The sequence below is a fragment of the Pseudophryne corroboree genome, chromosome 2 (assembly GCF_028390025.1).
Source record: "Pseudophryne corroboree isolate aPseCor3 chromosome 2, aPseCor3.hap2, whole genome shotgun sequence".
Taxonomy (NCBI): Eukaryota; Metazoa; Chordata; class Amphibia; order Anura; family Myobatrachidae; genus Pseudophryne; species Pseudophryne corroboree.
In genome coordinates, this window is record NC_086445.1 from 251044433 (window position 1) to 251066056 (window position 21624).

The window sequence follows — 21624 nt, forward strand, 5'->3', positions numbered from 1 at the left end:
CACTATAAGGACTGTAACAAAATACGCAAAAAAGGAACAAGAGCGGCTAAAGTAGAAACTGAAAAACTAGTAGCAAAGGAAAGCAAAGCGAATCCCAATTTTTTTTTTAAGTACATCAACAGCAAGAGACTAAAGGAGAGTATAGGCCCTTTAAAGGACAAGAGGGGAGTCTTAATAAAAAATGATAATGACATAGCAAACAAACTAAACAAGTTTTTTTCAACTGTATTTACCAGAGAGGACCAAATGCTGGGTCTAACACAAAATCTCAACAAAGATACTGCTAAATGCTTATTTATGTGAGGTGGTAGTCTGTGACCGATTAAAAAAGTTAAAGATTAATAAGTCACCTGGTCCAGATGGAATTCACCCGAGAGTTCTTATGGAGTTGCACGCTGAACTAGCAAGACCTCTATATTTGATCTTCATGGATTCGGTTAAATCGGGTATGGTTCCCAAAGACTGGCGTATAGCGGAGGTAGTGCCGATATTCAAAAAGGGGAACAAAGCTGAACCAGGTAATTATAGACCAGTTAGTCTTACATCTATAGTGGGGAAAGTATTGGAAGGTATTCTAAGGGACGGTATTCAAAAGTTCCTTGAACACGGGGGCGTGGCTTGGACGCTGTCCTGCACAGTCACACTGAGCTGGAGCTCCTGCACATAAAGGCTTTAAATTAGCCATAATCAACTCAAATTAGCCTCTACTGACTCCTAATCTCCCCCAGCGAGCTGTTGTCTGCTGTGAACTCCCCGGAGAGGCCTCCCGCACCGCTGAGAGACGAATTAAGCCAGTACGAGATCGGGGCCTACGGGACTTCCAGAAGCCTGGGCCTCGAGTTTGAAGTGAACCCGACGTCGAGCTCCGGGACTCGCCCGCGGCGGGACCCGGCGGACCTCCTGTGGGCACCCCACGCATCCCCTGACCGGCGGAGACCCTCCCCAGACTCTCAGGTACCTGTAGTGGGCCGACAGCTCTCTCCCTGTGCCTGCAATAGCAAGGGGAAGAAGGGTCTCTGCCCTGATTACTCTGGCGGCGGCCATCTTGGAAAGCTCCTCATAGCTTCTGACATTACATGCATGCAGTATAACTGCAAAGCAGATCTGCAATAACCTTTCAGCCCACACACCCTGTATGCTGTATGTCTGCAAGTACCCTCTACCTATTGAAAACATATAATACACTGCTGGATGCAGTTAATGTGATAAGGTCTGCCAGCTAATTGTGCCCTCTCCTACTAATCTGATACTGCTCTCAGCCCTCCCTGGTGCTTTCCCACCATCATTATTGAGCTTGAGACGGCTCTCATCGCTACATTCATACAGCCCGGCCAGATGTGACCCCTGAAATGTATCCCCTCCGCCCAGAGTCTTACCGTTTAACATGGGAATACGTCTGAAAACCAGCACCCTGTCTACTTTATAACACATCAGCCTAGAAGGTTCCGGCTGCTGCACTACCCTCAGATCAGCTATTTTTTTTTTTTTTTCTATTTTTTCTTCTATCTCAATATGGCACCTAAAAAAGCAAAGGGCACACTACCTCCTCAGGTATCTCTCCCGATCCGGAAACAACATCAGGCGTTCCCGCTACCTCGAGGAGTGTCGACCCCTTCCACGAAAAGCCCACATACATCTGATCTGACCAGCTCGCTCTCAGTGTCAGGCGTAGATCCGAACTCGGATGCTCCACTTACCGTGAAGACCCTTTGCCAGGTCTTGACGGCCTTTAAATCGGACTTAACTCATGAACTCACAGCTGCTATACGGGAAGTTAAGGTTGAGCTGACAGCCATTGGTGATAGAACCGACACTCTAGAGCGCAAACTGGAAGAATTGGTGACATCACATAATGATCTCATTACAGCTCACGGCCAACAACAAAACGAGTTGGACACATTTAAAAACAAAATGGCAGATATGGAGGACCGTTCCAGACGGAACAATATTAAAATACGTGGAATACCCGATTCGGTAGATAACTCCGATCTGACGGAATACGCGATGGCCTTGTTCCGTAAACTGCTACCTGGCGTACCCGATGCAGAACTGCTAATTGACAGGATTCATCGCCTTCCTAAACCTCGGTTCCTCTCCAACTCCTTACCTAGAGATACGTTACTCCGAGTACACTTTTTCACCGTTAAGGAATGCATTCTCCAAGCTACTCGAGATGCAGAGAACTCCGATACCCTAGGAGGCCTACAACTGTTCCCGGACTTTTCCGCACTCACCCTTTCTAAAAGACGCAGTTTAGCCCCGATTACCACCGCCCTCCGAGCCCAAGATATCCGGTATAGGTGGGGCTTCCCAGTGAAGCTGATTATATTTTATGATGTCTCTTCGCTTACTATATCAGAGCTGGAAGCCGGAGTGAAGCTGCTAGAGGACTGGGACATCTCGGTGAAATTACCATCCTCTCATGAGAGGCGTCCTCCCCCTCGTTCGGAATGGTCCACTGAGTGAAAGCGTTACGAAACTAAAGATTGTGTTAACATGCCTTTCTATATTTCGTTAGAGATATCGACTTTATTGTATTATGTTTATTATTGCTCTTATGGCTATCGAATCCTTCTGGGCGAGACACACATTCTTCCCACTAGTTCTTATAGCGCATACTCTCCCACTTAAATGTGGCCGTTCAGTTTTCGCCCCAGTTTACCTGTTTACCTGTTTAATGGCCTATCTTTATAGCACTCGCTGATTACAGCAGACGGAAGTACTTCCGCTAGCAAGATATGCCATACCATTATGTACTACACTTGTGTTTTCCTAATATATGTCTATACCCCACGAGCCATTTATGTTTAGATGGAATTAGACAGTTATTCCCCCTACATATTAGCTATTTGTTTTCTCAATGACTCTGGGCGGATCGAAGAGTCCGCCTGCCCCTAGTTTATCTACTGCATTAATTTTCCCCCTGCAGTAGCTATGCAGACCCGATGTACTGGGTCAGTTTACTTTTCCTTCCCTTTTGTTTTATTATATCTAAGCAGATCGCCCCGTTTTCGTGTTTTCTGTGTCCCCCCCCCCTCCCCCCCCCATCCGGATGGGATGCCGTCACTTGCATGATATTTTAACTGAATAAGTATGGTTGGTATTCTTTCAATGAACGTTAAGGGATTAAACTCCCCCAACAAACGAAGATTAGCTCTAACCTCCTTCCATAAGTATAAAGCCGATATAGTTGCCCTACAAGAAACTCACTTCTCCTCCCACAATCCCCCTGCTTTGAAAGACCATAGGTTCACTACTGGGTATTTCGCCAACGGACCCTTTAAAAGAAATGGAGTAGCTCTGCTGTTTAGAAATGGTGTCCCTTTTACTCTCCACTCCCAAATTGCAGATAAAGCAGGCCGGTACTTAATTCTCACGGGTATTTTGGAGGGTAAATCTGTCACTATAGTCTCTCTATACGCACCTAATTCGAACCAGGTGGCCTTTATTCGGAAGTTATCCAGAAGGTCCGGGTCGGCTCCCTAATTCTCCTAGGAGACTTTAACTTAGTACTAGATCCTAAACTAGATAAATCATCCCAGCCCCCCGCAACTACATCTAAAACTCGCTCTGGCCCCTCATTAGCGCTGCGCTGCGTAATGTGGTGGCGGAGTTTGACTTATATGACATTTGGCGAATTCGCAACCCCTCAGGTAGAGACTACATGTTCTTTTCACCAGTTCACAACTCATATTCACGAATTGACCTCGTGCTATGCGATAAATGGACCTTACAGGAGTCTGGTGCGGTAGATATCCTACCTATCACTTGGTCCGACCACGCTCCGATATACTGGAAGTGGCACATTGGGTCTCCTCCCGCGCCCCCCAGACCATGGCGATTATCTCCCCATTTGCTGCACGACGCGCTAGCCAAAAAGATTATCTCAGACAGCTTGTCCCTGTATACAGATACTAATTCCCCCTCGGACACTTCTTTACCAAATTACTGGTGTGCGTTAAAAGTGGTTGTCCGCGGCTCCGCTATTCAGGCTGGAGCTACGCTTAAAAAGCAAGCCAAACAACTCCAAATAGACCTGGAACAGAGACTTAAAATAGCTGAAGACAAGAATAAGAAGCACCCCACCCGGCTTTTACGTAAAGAACTAGCTGACATCCGCAGCCAACTACAAAAACTCTTAGTTTTTAGAACCCAAATAGCCCTCAATAGACTACGACAGAAATTCTATTTAGTAGGTAACAGACCCGGTAAAATGCTTGCTCGCAGACTTCGTTCCCAACGAGCTCGCAACAGAATTAAATTCATTCTTTCCTCTACAGGCTCTAAGCTTGCCAACCCTCTAGATATTGCTAACCAATTCGCAGCCTATTATACTAAATTGTATAACTTGCATTCTGACCCCCTCACATTCCAGCCCACTCCTGACTCTATACAAGCGTTTCTTTCCTCTGTCAACCTCCCCACCTTAACCCCTGATCAGCTAGACGCCTTAAATGCTCCTTGGACCGCACTAGAGGTCGAATCCACGATTAAATCCCTCCCTAAGGATAAAGCCCCGGGCCCCGATGGGTTCATTAACGACTTTTACGCTTCCTTTGCGGACCGTCTCTCCCCCACTTTGACCGCTCTGTTTAATGATATAACCAGTACTGGTACCTTCCCTAAGGAAATGCTGGAGGCTCAGGTAGTAGCTATCCCCAAACCTGGGAAAGACCCTGCCCACTGCCACAATTACAGACCAATTGCATTGCTTAATAGTGATGTTAAGCTCTATGCTAAAATGATAGCATCCCGACTTAGCGTTTATTTACCACTGTTGATTCACCCCGATCAAGTTGGGTTTGTACCTGGCAGACAGGCCTCTGACAACACCTGCAGGGTTTTCAACCTGATAGATAGGGCCCCTGGCACCGAGGGATTTTTGTTACTCTCATTGGATGCTGAGAAGGCGTTCGACAGACTAAGTTGGCTATATATGCGTACTGTTTTGGTTAAATTTGGCTTCTCGGCCCAGATCCTGGCGTCAATCTTAGCACTATATACCTTCCCGTCAGCAAAGGTTTTTAGCAATGGATTCTTGTCGGACGCCTTCCCAATCACTAATGGTACCCGCCAGGGATGCCCTCTCTCACCTTTGATTTATGCTCTAAGTATTGAACCCCTAGCAGCTAGAGTCAGAGCAGATGCTGCATTCCCAGGACTGACCCATGGAGGACTCTCCCATAAGTTGTGTCTTTTTGCTGACGACGTTCTCCTCTTTGTATCTCAACCCTCCTCTTCTCTCCCTCATCTACATTCCATACTACTCGACTTCAGTGAGGCATCATACTATAAACTGAACACAACTAAAACTGACGCTTTGCCTGTCCACTTACCCGATACACTCACGGCTGCTTTACGATCTCAATACCCGTACAATTGGAAACTCAATTCACTCACATACCTCGGGATACATATCCCTCCTACCTCCTCTGCTGTGTTCGATTTAAATCTCCCACCCCTGATACTCACTCTCCAGAACCTGACATCCTCGTGGCTGCTGTATGAGATATCCTGGCTAGGACGTTTATCTGCCTTTAAAATGTCTTTATTACCCAAACTTATGTATTTATTTCGCACTATACCTTATTCTTTCCCCAAACCATATCTCGATAAATGCAGAGTTGTCATGACAAGATACCTGTGGAAAACGCACCCCCCAAAATTGGCACACACTAGAATGATACTTCCTCGACACAGAGGAGGCCTCGCAGTGCCTGACCTAAGTATGTATCAGGAAGCTTGTGTACTTGCCCAACTGAAAGCTTGGAACATCTCCAATCCCGCACCCTTGTGGGCTCATATTGAAGAGGTCAGTAGCATAGGATACCCCTTAACAGACCTGCTGTGGACTCCTAAAGTCTTCCGTCCCAATGACTTGAATATCCTCCCCTCTACGGCTTCCTCTTTAAGAGTGTGGGATGGCTTGATGAGTAGGCTTCCTGGCATCTCCACCCCCTACACGGCCCTTTCACTTAAAGCAGTGAGTAGGTTAATACCCAACTTACATATTTCTACGTGGACTGCCTGTAATATTCATACCCTTGGAGACTTGTTAGATGGAACTACTTTCCTTTCATTCGCCCAACTGCACGATAAATTCGCCCTCCCAAATACTGAACTGTTTCACTACTTTCAAATCAGACACTGGTTTAAGAGTCTGCCCAGCGTAAAAACTCCCCCCAGCTCTCTAGTTCAGTTATTCGATCCCGTGTGGTTTTATCTACATCAACTAAAGATATCACATATTGGTACAATATACTCATCTCGTTAGTCCCATACCAAAAGTCTAATGCTCAGAGGCGCTGGGAGGGGGACTTGGGTATTCCCATAGCCGAGTCACAGTGGGAGAAATTGTATCGATTAACATTTCGCATGTCTCGTTGTTTAAACCATTCAGAAATGCATGTTAAATTACTGAATAGATTATACCTGACCCCGGACAGACTTCACACATTCTGGCCTTCCTGCTCACCACTCTGTTGGAGGAATTGTGGAGAAGTTGGACATTTATACCATATCTTTTGGTCATGTCCCCTTCTCCAAACTTTCTGGGCAGAAGTATTTGTGCTGATAAATAAAGTCCTATGCCTATCTTTAAGCCCGTCCCCAGCTTTAGCTCTCCTGCATATGTATCCCCTAGAGGTATCAGCCTCCCAAAAGTACTTATTGGGACACATCTGTATAGCAGCTAGGGCAACCTTGGCCCAAGCTTGGAAACAAGCGGTGGTTCCCCCTGCTCTAAGGGTGTTCCATAAAGTTCATTTCCATTATACCATGGAAACTGAGTGTGTGCCCTATTCCTCTTCTGCTACCTCTCCCACTGTGAAATGGTTCCAATGGCATGAATACGTCACGGAGGGGGAAGGTTCTGCCCTTATATCACACCCAGGGAAGACATCCCCCTTACAATTCAGCCTGAACGAGGAATCTTCTACTCCTTGAGTGCTTTATCCTTCATGCTTCCCCCTTGGGTTTACACTAGATACCACATTTATAATGTTGTAAACTGCTTCCCACCCGATGCTAGAGACGGAGCGGAGAAACCTTATCGAATTAGCTATGCACACCTCAAACCGTTAACATGACTAGGATACCAGTATACCTGCTTAGTGTTATGTTATCTGTTCTAAATGTATGTTACATTTCATTGACGTGTACATCCCTCCCTACCCTGGTTTTTTTTCTGTACCCCTTCCCTTTTTCTTTTTGCATCCGATACAAAAACCAATAAAAAATTATTGATGTTAAAAAAGTTCCTTGAAGCAAATAAGGTAATTAAAAGGAACCAACATGGATTTGTGAAGGACAGATCATGTCAAACCAACTTACTTGGCTTTTATGAAACAGTAAGTGCGAACCTTGATCAGGGTATGGAGGTGGATGCAATCTTTTTAGACTTTGCCAAAGCTTTCGACACTGTACCACACATGCGTCTTATCTATAAACTACAAGAAATAGGGCTAGGGAGCACAATATGCACTTGGATCAGTAATTGGTTAGATAATAGGGAGCAGTGCGTTGTGGTCAGTGGATCATTTTCAAATTGGACTAAAGTTCTAAGTGGTGTGCAACAAGGGTCTGTACTTGGACCACTTTTGTTCAACATTTTCATCAACGACCTAACAGTAGGTCTAGAGAGCATGGTGTAAATTTTTGCAGACGATACCAAATTGTGTAAGGTTATAAATACGGAGGAGGATGCTGAGTCTCTTCAGAACGAATTAATTAAACTGGAAACATGGGCATCAAAATGGAGAATGAGATTCAACACAGACAAGTGTAAGGTAATGCACTGTGGGGCCAAGAAGACCAGAAATTACACCTACATACTAAATTGGGTAATACTAGGAGATTCTGTACTGGAAAAAGACTTAGGAGTTAACAGATAACAAATTAAGCAGCAGTACCCAAAGTAGGAGTGCAGCAAAGAAGGCTAATAAGATATTAGCATGTATAAAACGGGGAATTGATGCAAGGGACGAGAGTATTATACTTCCATTATATAAATCACTAGTGAGGCCACATCTTGAATACTGTGTGCAATTTTGGGCACCATATTACAAAAAGGATATCCTGGAGCTAGAAAAGGTTCAGAGGTGGGCGACCAAACTAATCAAGGGCATGGAAATGCTGGAATATGAGGAAAGGCTTGCAAGGCTAGGCATGTTTACATTGGAAAAGAGGAGACTAAGAGGGGACATGATCAACATCTACAAATATATAAGGGGTCAATACAAAGAGCTCGGGAGGGACCTGTTTTCTATAAGATCAGCACAGAGGACACATGGTCACTCGCTTAGGTTAGAGGAGAGGAGTTTCCGCAACATTGAGGCGAAAAGGTTTTCACAGTAAGGACAATACGTGTTTGGAATTCCCTGCCTGAGAGAGTAGTTACAGCGGACTCAGTCAATACCTTTAAGAATGGGTTAGATAAATTCCTATTGGATAAAGATATTCAGGGTTATGGTGCGTAGGCACGCATTATAGTTAATATAACTAGTCCTATCATAAAAATAACTAGTCCTATAATAAGACTGCATAGGAGACCACAAATAGGTTGAACTCGATGGACAATTGTCTTTTTTCAACCTTAGTTACTATGTTACTATGTTACCTTGTGCTTTGCCAGTGGAACCGACTGAAAGGTAAGAGACAGCACATCAGCACTAGGTTGATGTGCTTTGGCTCTGGCAGGGATCGCTGGTGAGGGGAGTTTTCACTCCCCCACTCCGGCGGCAGAGATATTAACACACTTGCACACTGAAACATGCTGATGTCTTGACCTGTAAATGGATGCATTGCTCCATAATACTGGGTGCAGGCGATGTCACAAAAATAGGATTTTAATAACCTACCGGTAAATCCTTTTCTCGTAGTCCGTAGAGGATGCTGGGGTCCATTTTAGTACCATGGGGTATAGACGGTTCTGCAGGAGCCTTCGGCACTTTAAGACTTTTTAACAGTGTGAACTGGCTCCTCCCTCTATGCCCCTCCTCCAGACCTCAGTTTAGGAACTGTGCCCGAGGAGACGTACATATTTGAGAGAGGATTAGCTCATAAACTTGTGGCGAGATTCACACAGCTCACACCATATACAAGAAACATGTCGGCTAACATGGCCTTTAACATAACTCATGCCAACCAGCATGTATAACGTAACAGCAACAGCTGTCAACATCTAAACATAAGTGTGTAAAATTTTTTAAACGTAATCAGCAGGAAAAATGGAGCACTGGGCGGGCGCCCAGCATCCTCTACAGCAGTAGCGGCTCTTGCCATGGGCAAGCAGGCTTTTTGCCCGGGGCGCTGCTACCCTAAGTGCGCCCGCTGCAGCCGGCGTCACTGACTGAAGCTAGAGGTCAAAACTGACCCCTAGTGTCAGTGCGGCGCTGCTATGGGAGAGACGTCATGACGTCTCTCCCATTGTGAGGATCCGGCGCCCAGAGACAGCAGCAGCGGTCCGGAAGCAGGAGCGAGGCTGGTAAGTATTGTGTTTTTTTCCTTTAGGCTTTGAAAGCGTTGCTACTACTGGGGGCACATACAGGGAGCACAGCTACAAGGGGCACTACTACTGGGGGCACAACTACAGAGGGCACATACTGGGGGCACTGCTACAGGGGGAACAGCTACTGGGGGCACTCCTACAGGGGGCACTACTACAGGGGGCACTACTACAGGGGGCACTACTACAGGGGGCACAGCTACTGGGGGCACTGCTACAGGGGGAACAGCTACAGGGGGAACAGCTACTGGGGGCAAATCAACTGGAGGCATAGCTACAAGGGGCACTGCTACAGGGGGCACAGCTACAGGGGGCACTGCTACAGGGGGACCAGCTACTGAGGGCAAATTAACTGGGGACACAACTACTGGGGGCACAGCTACTGGGGCAAATCTACAGGGGGGCACAGCTACAGGGGGAAAATCAACTGGGGGGCACAACTACTTGGGGCAAATCTGGGGGCACAGCTACTGGGGGCATAACTGTGGCCACGGCCCTCCCCTATGAAGCCACGCCTCTATTTTTCACAAACTAACTGTTTTGCCGACAAGGGGGTGGGGGTACCAGTGGAAACTTTCGCACTGGGCGCCGCAAGGTGTAGAACCTGCCCTGCACTATGGACTACGAGAAAAGGATTTACCGGTAGGTTATTAAAATCCTATTTTCTCTTATGTGCTAGAGGATGCTGGGGTCCATTTTAGTACCATGGAGATGTACCAAAGCTCCCAGTACGGGCGGGAAAGTGCTAATGTTCCTGCAGAACTGACTGACCAAATTTTAGGTCGTCAGCAGCCAAGGTGTCAAACTTATAAAACTTAGCAAACGTGTTTGCACCTGACCAAGTAGCAGCTCGGCAGATTTGCAATGCCGAAACACCCCGGGCAGCTGCCCAGGACGAACCCACTTTCCTTGTAGAGTGGGCTTTTACTGAAATCGGTAACGGCAATCCTGCCGTGGAATGAGCGTGCTGAATGGTACCTCTGATCCAGCGCGCAATAGTCTGCTTAGAAGCAGGGCCCCCAATCTTGTTGGGGTCATAGGGGACAAACAAAGATTCTGTTTTCCTTATCCTAGCCGTTCTTGCGACATAAATCCTCAACGCTCTGACGACATCCGAGGACTTTGGGATGGCTGAGGTGTCAAAAGCCACTGGCACCACAACTGGTTAGTTGATATGAAAAGAAGACACAACCTTTGGAAGAAAATGCTGACGTTTTCTCAGTTCAGCCCTATCTTCATGAAATAGTAAGTAGGGACTCTTGTGTGACAGAGCTCCTAACTCAGACACTCGTCTGCCTGAGGCCAAGGCCAACAGCATGACCACTTTCCAAGTGAGAAACTTCAACTCTACCTCTTGTAGAGGCTCAAACCAGTCCGATTTAAGGAACTGCAACACCACATTAAGATCCCATGGTGCCGCAGGAGGCACAAAGGGAGGTTGGTTGCGCAAAACCCCTTTCACGAAGGTCTGGACCTCAGGAAGGGAAGCCAATTGTTTCTGAAAGAAAACTGACAAGGCCGAAATCTGAACCTTGATCCTAATCTCAATCCAGCATCCACACCCGCCTGTAGAAATAGGAGAAGTCGTCCTAATTGAAACTCCACCACAGGAGACTTCTTGGATTCACACCAAGATACATATTTTCTCCAAATCCAATGGTAATGTTTGGACGTTACCCCTTTCCTGGCCAGAATAAGTGTGGGAATGACTTAATTGGGAATACCCTTACGGGCTAGGATCTGGCGCTCAATGCAGCTACGGTAAGTCATGATAAACTAACGGCCCCTGCTGAAGCAGGTCCTTGCGAAGAGGAAGAGGCCGAGGATCTTCCAGTAATAACTCTTGAAGATCTGGATACCAAGCCCTCCTTGGCCAATCTGGAGCAATGAGTATTGCTCGAACTCTTGTTCTTCTGATGATCTTGAGAACTTTTGGAATAAGTGGAAGTGGAGGGAACAGATACACAGACTGAAACACCCACTGGGTCACCAGTGCATCTATCGCTATTGCTTGTGGGTCTCTGGACCTGGAACAATATTTCTGAAGCTTCTTGTTGAGGCGTGATGCCATCATATCCACTTGAGGAACGCCCCAACAACTTGCGACCTCCGCAAAGACTTCTGGGTGGAGGCCCCATTCTCCTGGATGGAGATCGTGTCTGCTGAGGAAGTATGCTTCCCAGTTGTCCACTCCCGGAATGAAAATTGCCAACAGAGCTTTTGCATGTCTTTCTGCCAAGAGGAGTATCTTTGTCACCTCTGCCATTGCCGCTCTGCTTTTTGTGCCGCCTTGACGGTTTATGTAAGCTACTGGATCTGTATGGGACGACCTTGAAGCAGGTGTGCCGCCTGATGAAGACTGTTGTACACAGCTCTCAATTCCAGAATGTTTATGTGAAGTCGAGTTTCTTGACTTGACCACCTTCCTTGGAAGCTTTCGCCTTGCGTGACTGCTCCCCATGCTCGGAGACTTGCATCCGTGGTTACCAGGATCCATGTCTGAATCCCGAACCTGCATCCCTCGAGGATGTGAGACATTTGTAGCCACCACAGGAGCGAAATTCTGGCTTTTGCTGACAAGATTATCTTTTGATGCATGTGGAGATGCGACCCGGACCACTTGTCCAGTAGGTCCCACTGGAAGACCCTGGCATGGAATCGGCCATATTGTAGCGCCTCATAAGCCGCCACCATTTTCCCCAACAGGCGAATGCACTGATGAATTGATACTGTTCTTGGTCTCAAAAGTTATTTGACCATGCTCTGGATCTCCTGAGCCTTTTCCACCGGTAGAAATACCTCTTGTACCTCGGTGTCCAGTATCATTCCCAAAAATGATAACCTCATCGTCTGTTCCAACTGAGATTTTGGAAAGTTGATGATCCAACCGTGTTGTTGAAGTACCGTCAGGGATAACGCTATGTTCTGGATTAGCTTGTCCCTGGATCTCGCTTTTATGAGGAGATCGTCCAGGTATGGAATTATGTTGACTCCTTGTTTGCGAAGGAGAACCATCATCTCCGCCATCACCTTGGTGAATATTCTCGGAGCCGTGGAGAACCCGAACGGTAATGTCTGGAATTGGTAGTGCCAATCCTGAACTGCAAACCTCAGGTATGCTTGATGTGGCGGGTAAATAGGGACATGCAAGTAAGCATCCTTGATGTCCACTGACACCAGAAATTCCTTTTATTTCAAGCTGGAAATCACCACTCTCAAGGATTCCATCTTGAATTTGAATCTTTTTAAATAAAGATTCAGAGATTTTAGGTTTAAAATCGGCCTGACCGAGCCATCCGGCTTTGGTACTACAAACAGGCTTGAATAAAAGCCTTGATTCCTTTGTTCGGCAGGAACCAAGGCAATTACCTTATCTTGACATAATTTGTGTATTGCATTCAGGACATTTGCGCTGTCCTAAGCAGAAACTGGTAAGGCTGATTTGAAAAATCGGCATGGGGGAAGGTCTTGAAATTCCAACTTGTAACCTTGCGATATTATCTGTAAAATCCAAGGATCCAGGTTTAAGCGAAGCCAGACCTGGCTGAAAAATAGTAGACGTGCCCCCACCCAGCGTCATGCTGTGGTTTTTGCAGAAGTAGTTGTTGACTTCTGCTCTTGGGAGCCTGAGGGTGTTGTAGGTTTTCTACCTTTTCCTCTCCCTTTTCCTGTGAAAAAAGGGGTACTTTTAGCCTTTTTGTACTTGTTGGCCCGAAAGGACTGCATAGTATGAGAATGATATACTTTTTTAGCCGGTGTAGCTGCCGGCGGCAGAAATGCTGACTTGCCTGATGTAGTAGTAGATATCATGACATCTAATTTCTTTCCAAAGAGGGCCTTACCATTGTATGGGAGCGCCTCAATATTGATTTTGGATTCTGCGTCAGCATTCCATTGGCGTATCCAGAGCGCCCTGCTGGCTGAAACCACCATGGCAGAGGCACGTGAGCCCAGTAAGCCTACGTCCTTCATAGCCTCAACCAAATAATCTTTGATATGACCTAGAATTTGCAGCATGTCATCCTTATCGACCGTGTCAATATTAACAATCAAGTTATCTGCCCACTGTTCGACTGCGTTACCTTCCCACGCAGAAGCAATTGTGGGCCTGAGCAACGTACCCATAGCAACAAAGCTGGACTTTAAAGTCGTCTCTAATTTGCGGTCAGCAGGTTCTTTTAATGAAGCTGACCCTGGGGCAGGCAAAATGATTTTCTTTGACAACCTAGAAACTGAGGTGTCTATCATTGGGGGTGACTCCCACTTACGTCTATCCTCTTCTGGGAAAGGGTACGCTACCCACAACCTTTTTAGGGATAGCAAATTTCTTTTCCGGGTTAGCCCAGGATTCCTCAAAAAATGTATTTAAGTCCTTAGACGGAGGAAAAGTCACCACCTGTTTTTTATTTAATTTAAAATAATCTTTTCCTCAGGTGGAGCTGTTGTGTCAGGAAATTCCAATACCTCTTTTATAGCGACTATCATACATTGAATGCTCTTAGCCAGTTTGGGGTCTACCCCCCTCAAATCCCCAGTGTCGACTTCAGTGTCGGAATCTGTGTCAGTGTCCCTTTGCATAATTTTGGCCAGGGACCTTTTATGGGAACTGGAGGGGTCCCGAGTGGATGATGTGGAACAATCAGCAAATAGAGCATCTTCCACAGACTGTCTCCAATGCTTTGTCTGTTCCTCAGACTCAGAGAATTTCTTCGCTAGTTTAGCCATATTACTCTGCATCTTTCTCACCCACACAGGCTCAGAACACTCCTGTGCCTCTAACATGGGTTCCCCTGGGGAAGAGCTTTCTCTAGACATGTTACATGCGTGTATAGTCACACCACTCACACACACACACACACACACACGGGAGCTAATGGGGACAGACCTACACTAATGCCTGTCAGAGGGACCCAGAGGGAATTGCCAGTCCACACCACGCGCCCTATATGTATTACATACAATGAATATACATATATACCAAAACAGCGCTTTTTATCCAATGTGAAGCCTGCAGACTTCAATAAATTATGTGCTCCCCTCCCCTTCCATAACACCCTGGTACTTGTATCAGCGATGTGTGAGGAGAAGCAGCCTGCAGGATCAGCACTCCGGCGTCTCTGTGAGGAGAAAATGGCGCCAATTGAGTATTACAAGCAATTCTGAGGTGAAGCCCCGCCCCCTGTAATGGCGCGGTTCAGCCACAGTAATATTTATACTGGCGGGGGTAGTGTACATCAGCGGCTCACATGTATGTACATTTTGCCAGTGAGAGTAAGGATTTATCATGTCCCTCAGAGCGCGCCCCCCCCCCCCCCACGCTTTGCACCCTGTGCTGAGAGAAATGTTAATGCGCAGCGTCCCGCGCTGCGCTGGTACCTTTATGCCGCCATGATGACCGGAGGGCCACTCTGCAGGTCTCCGGTAAATACTCACCAGCCTTCTGACTTCTGGCTCTGTTACGGGGTGGCGGAAGTGCTGTGGGAGTGAGCAGCAGCCAAGCAAGGGCTGTGTTCAGTACCTTTCAGGAGCTAATGGTGTCCTGTCAGTGGAAGCAGAGCCATTAAACTAACTGAGAAGTTGGTTCCTACTTCCCCTCCCCCTAAGTCCCACGAAGCAGGGAAGCTGTTGCCAGCAGCTTCCCTCTAAAATAAAAAACCTAACAAAGTCTTTTCCAGCAGAACTCTGTAGAGCTTCACTGGTGTGCATCCAGTCTCCCGGGCACATTTTCTAAACTTGGGTCTGGAGGAGGGGCATAGAGGGAGGAGCCAGTTCACTCTGTTAAAAAGTCTAAAAGTGCCGAAGGCTCCTGCGGAAACCGTATATACCCCATGGTACTAAAATGGACCCCAGCATCCTCTAGGACGTAAGAGAAAGAGCATTTGTAGTGGGAGTTTGCACTTTTGGAAAGCACTCTGTATGGGGGGTCATTCAGATCTGATCGCACGCTAGGTTTTTTGGCTGCGCTGCAATCACTTCAGAACTGTGCATGTGTATGCACCGCAATGTGCAGGCGCGTCATACGGGTGCAAAGAGGATCGTTGCTGTGCGATGAGTTTTACGAAAAATCCATTTGCACAGCCGATCGCAAGGAAGAGGGCGTTTGTGGGTGTCAACTGACCGTTTTCTGGGAGTGTTTGGAAAAACGCAGGCGTGTCCAAGCATTTGCAGGTCGGGTGTCTGACGTCAATTCCGGGACCTGCCAGGCTGAAGTGATCGCAGCGGCTGAGTAAGTTCTGGGCAACTTAGAAACTGCACAAAACTTTTTTGTAGTGCTCGGTTGCATATGTGATCGCACACTTGCAAAGCTACAATTAACACCCCCATAGGCGGCAACTATCTGATCGCAGCGCTGCAAAAAATAGATAGCAAGGGATCAGGTCTGAATTAGGCTCTATGGGGGTAATTCCAAGTTGATCGCAGCAGGATTTTTGATAGCAATTGGGCAAAACCATGTGCACTGCAGGGGAGGCAGATATAACATGTACAGAGAGAGTTAGATTTGGGTGTGGTGTGTTCAATCTGCAATCTAATTTGCAGCGTAAAAATAAAGCAGCCAGTATTTACCCTGCACAGAAATAAAATAACCCACCCAAATCTAACTCTTTCTGCACATGTTATATCTGCCTCCCCTGCAGTGCACATGGTTTTGCCCAACTGCTAAAAAAAATCCTGCTGCGATCAACTTGGAATTACCCCCTATGTACAATGCATTAAGAATGTGCAAAATGGATGGTTGACTATAAAAACAAATCCAAATATTTGGAAAAGATGTCACAAAAAATAAGCCTATCATCTAAGTGTGAGGGCACTGAGAAATCCACCTACACTGTGCATTGAAACAAAAATGATACTGTCTACAGGAAGAGAAATATTCTCTCTTTTCCAATAATGCTCAGTAACAATACCATGTGTGAGAAATTCCATCATAATGGTCAAGCAATAAAGTATTAACAAAGTTGCTATGATATGATATGTAGGAGTATACATTGTTTGTCATTTCTCCAGCACCAAGAGTATCATCCTTACCATAGCCATCAGTATGAATGGTTCTGTACAGTATCTCCGGCATGTCCTTTATGCAGAGAGTGGCTTTCAGAGCCTGGTTGTCCTCTAGAACAAGGAAATCTGGGAAATTGGGAATGAGAGAAAGCTTCTTTATACCTGGAATTTCTGATGTTACCCATCACAGTGAAGCCCTGCACTTTCTGTAAACTTAAACGGATAAAGAACTATCTCTGGTCCAGCAAGGAGCAAGAATGTCTTACAAATATCGCCATGCATTCAACAGAGCAAAAGGTGGTAGATGTGTAGGACACAGCCACAAACTTCACCTCAATAAAAGCTAGCCAAGTGGAGTTTTGAGGAGTGGTCATTCACTTTGCAAGGGGTGCCCAGACCCCTAGTTCTATAGACTGTACACTTGCAAAGCATGGCCCTCTTACTGTTTGACTATTAATACCTTGGTGTCCGGTCGTTACGTCGCCAGTAAGTAGGTCGACACTGTCTAGGTCAATCACTATTGGTTGACAGTAAGTAGGTCGACATGGTTTCTAGGTCGACAGGGACTCTAGGTTGGCATGTTTTAGGTCGATGTGACAAGAGGTGGACATAAGTTTTCCACATTTTTTTTTATTTTGTAAACTTTTTCATACTTTACGATCCACATGGACTACAACTGGGAATGGTAACTTGTGCCGAGCATAGCGAGGCCATGCGAGGGGACACGGTTGCCCTAATTGGGGTTCCCGGTCACTGTACAGAGAAAACAACACCAAAAAAAAGGTAAAAAAAAACTCATGTCGACCTAGTACATGTCGACCTATAGTCCCTGTTGACCTACTTACTGTCGACCAATAGTGGTCGACCTAGACACTGTGGACCTAAGTCTAATCCACCTAACATACCACACCCTAACACCTTATCTTGTTTTATTTCTGTATCTGTTCCCAGTTGTAAAGTTTTGCAGAGTATGCTATCATCAAGTAAATAAAAGTACAAATAGAGTTAGCAAATGACTGCACACTGGATAATTGTCTGCAGTGCAAGCAACTTTATTATAGTATTTATGTTGCATTCAGGCTTTAATAAGCGGCACTGAAATGACATTGTGTACAATCTATGTAATTAAAAAAATCACTAAGACATAAATTCAATTTATTTAAAAAAATTATTTTACAGGCTTTGCAATAATTGCAATAAATTGTTTTCATTTTACCCTCATGACATATTTGTTGAGGCAGCACCACAGAAAGGCTCTACTGGAGCGTACAGGAACACATGAAGAGATTTAAAAACAACATGAACTAATAGATTTGTTACAGTAAAACAAATATTTGAATGAAATCATTATTTTTCACAGAAAATTTGTAATCAGCCGCGGAATGTTTGGAATGCTTATATTTGTTATAACATAAAGTGAATGTGCATTTATAGCTGATACCTATCCTTTTTCACCTTTTGATATTAAACAATGATCAAACTAAAGATACATTAAAGTTACTTAACCTTAATACAGATGTATTTACCGGGTCCCCATACCCACAATTCACCAGATTGTGATCATATGCCATTGTGATTATTAAATTGTATTTATTTAGCTTATCCTTCACAATTTTCACTTGATTAATACAGCCAATTACTAATGTATTTTGTAGGGGTATCCGGACTCCAGGTCGACACCAAAAAGGTCGACACACCTAAGGTCAACACCTGCTATAGGTCAACATGGACAAAAGGTCGTCATGGAAAAAGGTTGACATGATTTTTCCACAATTTTTTTTATTTAAGTTTTTCACACTTTACAATCCACATGGACTACAATCGGTAACAGTAACTTGTGCCAAGCGCAGTGGTAGTGGAGCGAATGTGAGGGGACACGGTGCACTATTTGGGGTTCCCGGTCACTCTACGAAGAGAACGACACAAAAAAACATTAAAAACTCATATCGACCTTTTTCCATGTCGACCTTGTTCATGTTGACCTTTTGTCCATGTCGAAATATTGCAGGTGTAAACCTAAGGTGTGTCGACCAGTTGGTGTCAACCTTTTTGGTGTCGACCTGGAGTCCCATACCCTTTTGCAGGATAGCCCGGGTAGGATAGGTCTGGGTAATAAGTACCCGGGTCTGTAGGATACCCCAGGTCTGGGTAATCAGTACCCACCCCCCATCACGGTGCCACTGCTCATGGATTTAACAACTGCACTAACTGAACCCAGTGTGCTTGTCGGATTAGATCTGACAGGTAGACATGATTTAACCTATTTGGCCACCAAAAGATTAAACAAATTGGGCACAGATTCCATATAACTAAACCCAAACAACTGGAAATGAAACACTACAGGCAGCGGAAGATGGTCACTGTACTATTCACAGGAACAGACAGAGATTCTACCACTATTATTAGACTCTACTCAGGGCTGCCGAGAGAAGAGTAGGGTCAGGTACTGGTGTGGGTGGGGCAAATCCAAGTGGCGTAACCATGCCCCCTCCAGAAAAAAAACCCATACTATCAGCACTGCAAAGGGGGACATTTATCCCCCAACAACAGCACTGCAATGGGAGACATTTATCCCCCTCAGCAGCACTGCAATGGGAGACATTTATCCCCCTCAGCAGCACTGCAATGGAAGACATTTATCCCCCTCAGCAGCACTGCAATGGAAGACATTTATCCCCCTCAGCAGCACTGCAATGAAAGACATTTATCCCCCCTCAGCAGCTCAACAGCACTGCAATGGGAGACATTTATCCCCCTCTGCAGCACTGCAATGGGAGACATCTATCCCCGTCAGCAGCACTGCAATGGGAAACATTTATCCCCCTCAGCAGCAGTGCAATGGGAGACATTTATCCCCCTCAGCAGCACTGTAATGGGAAACATTTATCCCCCTCAGCAGCACTGCAATGGGAGACATTTATCCCCCCCTCCCCCCCACAGCACTGCAATGGGAAGCATCCCCTCAGCAGCAGTGCAGTGGGAGACATTTATCCCCCTCAGCAGCACTGCAATGGGAAACATTTATCCCCCTCAGCAGCACTGCAATGAGAGACATTTATCCCCCTCAGCAGCACTGCAATGAGAGACATTTATCCCCCTCAGCAGCACTGCAATGGGAGACATTTATCCCCCTCAGCAGCACAGCAAAGGGAGACATTTATCCCCCTCAGCAGCAGTGCAATGGGAGACATTTATCCCCCTCAGCAGCAGTGCAATGGGAGACATTGATCCCCATCAGCAGCAGTGCAATGGGAGACATTGATCCCCCTCAGCAGCACTACAATGAGAGACATTTATCCCCCTCAGCAGCACTGTAATGGGAAACATTTATCCCCCTCAGCAGCACTGCAATGGGAGATATTTATCCCCTCTGCAGCATTGCAATGGGAGACATTTATCCCCCTCAGGAGCACTGCAATGGGAGACATTTATCCCCCTCAGCAGCACTGCAATGGTAGACATTTATCCCCCTCAGCAGCACTGCAAAGGGATACATTTATCCCCCTCAGCAGCACAGCAATGGGAGACATTTACCCCCCTCAGCAGCTCTGCAGCATTGCAATGGGAGACATTTATCCCCATCACCGTCAGCAGCACTGTAATGGGAAACATTTATCCCCCTCAGCAGCACTGCAATGGTAGACATTTATCCCCCTCAGCAGCACTGCAAAGGGATACATTTATCCCCCTCAGCAGCACAGCAATGGGAGACATTTACCCCCCTCAGCAGCTCTGCAGCATTGCAATGGGAGACATTTATCCCCATCACCGTCAGCAGCACTGTAATGGGAAACATTTATCCCCCTCAGCAGCACTGCAACAAGAGACATTTATCCCCCTCAGCAGCTGACCGGGGCTTCTATCCCCCTCTCGGCACCCCTGCTTCCATTATGGCAGATTCTTTACTGTATAGTCTTGAACAGCAGCACATTATGGGGTATATTCAATTGAGCTCGGATCAATTCCGACATGCATTTGTCGGAATGGATCCGACAAGGGCTATTCAATGCCCATCTCAATTCGACTTTAAAAAAGTCGAATTGAGATGAGGGACCGGAGAGGGGGGAGAGCCGCGGGCAGACGGGGGAGAGCCGCGGGCAGACGGGGGACAGCCGCGCTGCAGGAGGATGTGGCACAGCTGCTAGACCTCACGGCAACGTCCACCCGGCTCCAGCAAGCGGGACCTCACTTGCTGGAGCCGGGTGGACGCTACCGTTAGCGGTGGCAATGACACATCCTCCTGCAGCGCTGAGCTGTAGCGCTGCTGCCCCCTGTCTGCCCGTGGCTCTCCTCCATCTGCCCGTGGCTCTCCCCCGTCTCCTCCTCTCAGGTCCCTCATCTCAGTCCAAGTCTTTTTTTTAAGTCGAACTGAGATGGTTGGAAACGTGGGCCAAAACCTGACGAATTTGGCCCCGTTTCCCTCAGAAGTAAGCAAATTATTCACATACTATTCGACAGGTCGAATTCCCAGACTTGTCGAATAAAAATGCTCGGGATTGAATAGGTCGGAAACCCCTTCTGACCTGAAAAAGTCAAAAACTGCCGTCTTTTCAACAAGACGGCAGTTTCAACCTTCATTGAATATACCCCTATGTATGGAAGATGGTTCTCACCTTTAGGGTTCTGGGTTTGATGCACTGAAACCTGAGGAACACCAGGACCTGTAGGACAGATAGTACAGAATATTACCTGTCATGATTAAAATTAGGTAATCAAACCAATAGGTAGCCCTAGCAATAACAAGTACAATTTACTTCTATTCAATGCTGGATGAAGGATCTAAAACAAAACTATGAGATCCATACTCCCAGTCCAACATCTCTGGATTTATTAATGCTCACGCCTATCCTCCAGTGGTGACACGGTCCAGTAAAATATCAAATGCAGGGTTACCTATATTGAAACAAGTTGAGGTAGCTGAGATAATACATTTTGAAATACAGCAGAATTAAATAAATGTAAAAAAAAATGTTTGTCTTGATGCAGAGGTCAAACTAGGTCAAACTCTGTATAACAATAGAGGGAGAGGGCAATCTGTCTATCCTTCATCAAGTGAAAACAGACCCCCCCCCCAAGCGCGCACACGCACGCACGCACACCATACTTGCCTACCTGACCCT

At 46.2% G+C, this 21624-nt stretch overlaps 1 protein-coding gene across 1 annotated transcript in view; it reads right to left on the reverse strand.

Annotated features, from left to right (window-relative positions):
• The window catches only part of LOC134991434 (dipeptidyl aminopeptidase-like protein 6), a 58136-nt gene that overhangs the window by 15104 nt on the left and 21408 nt on the right, over positions 1 to 21624 (reverse strand). Inside the window, exons 6-7 of the mRNA XM_063950742.1 lie at positions 21118 to 21165; positions 16532 to 16630 (exon numbers count right to left, since the gene is read on the reverse strand). Of these exons, the coding sequence (XP_063806812.1) occupies positions 16532 to 16630; positions 21118 to 21165 (147 nt within the window). The remainder of the gene's footprint in view (positions 1 to 16531; positions 16631 to 21117; positions 21166 to 21624) is intronic.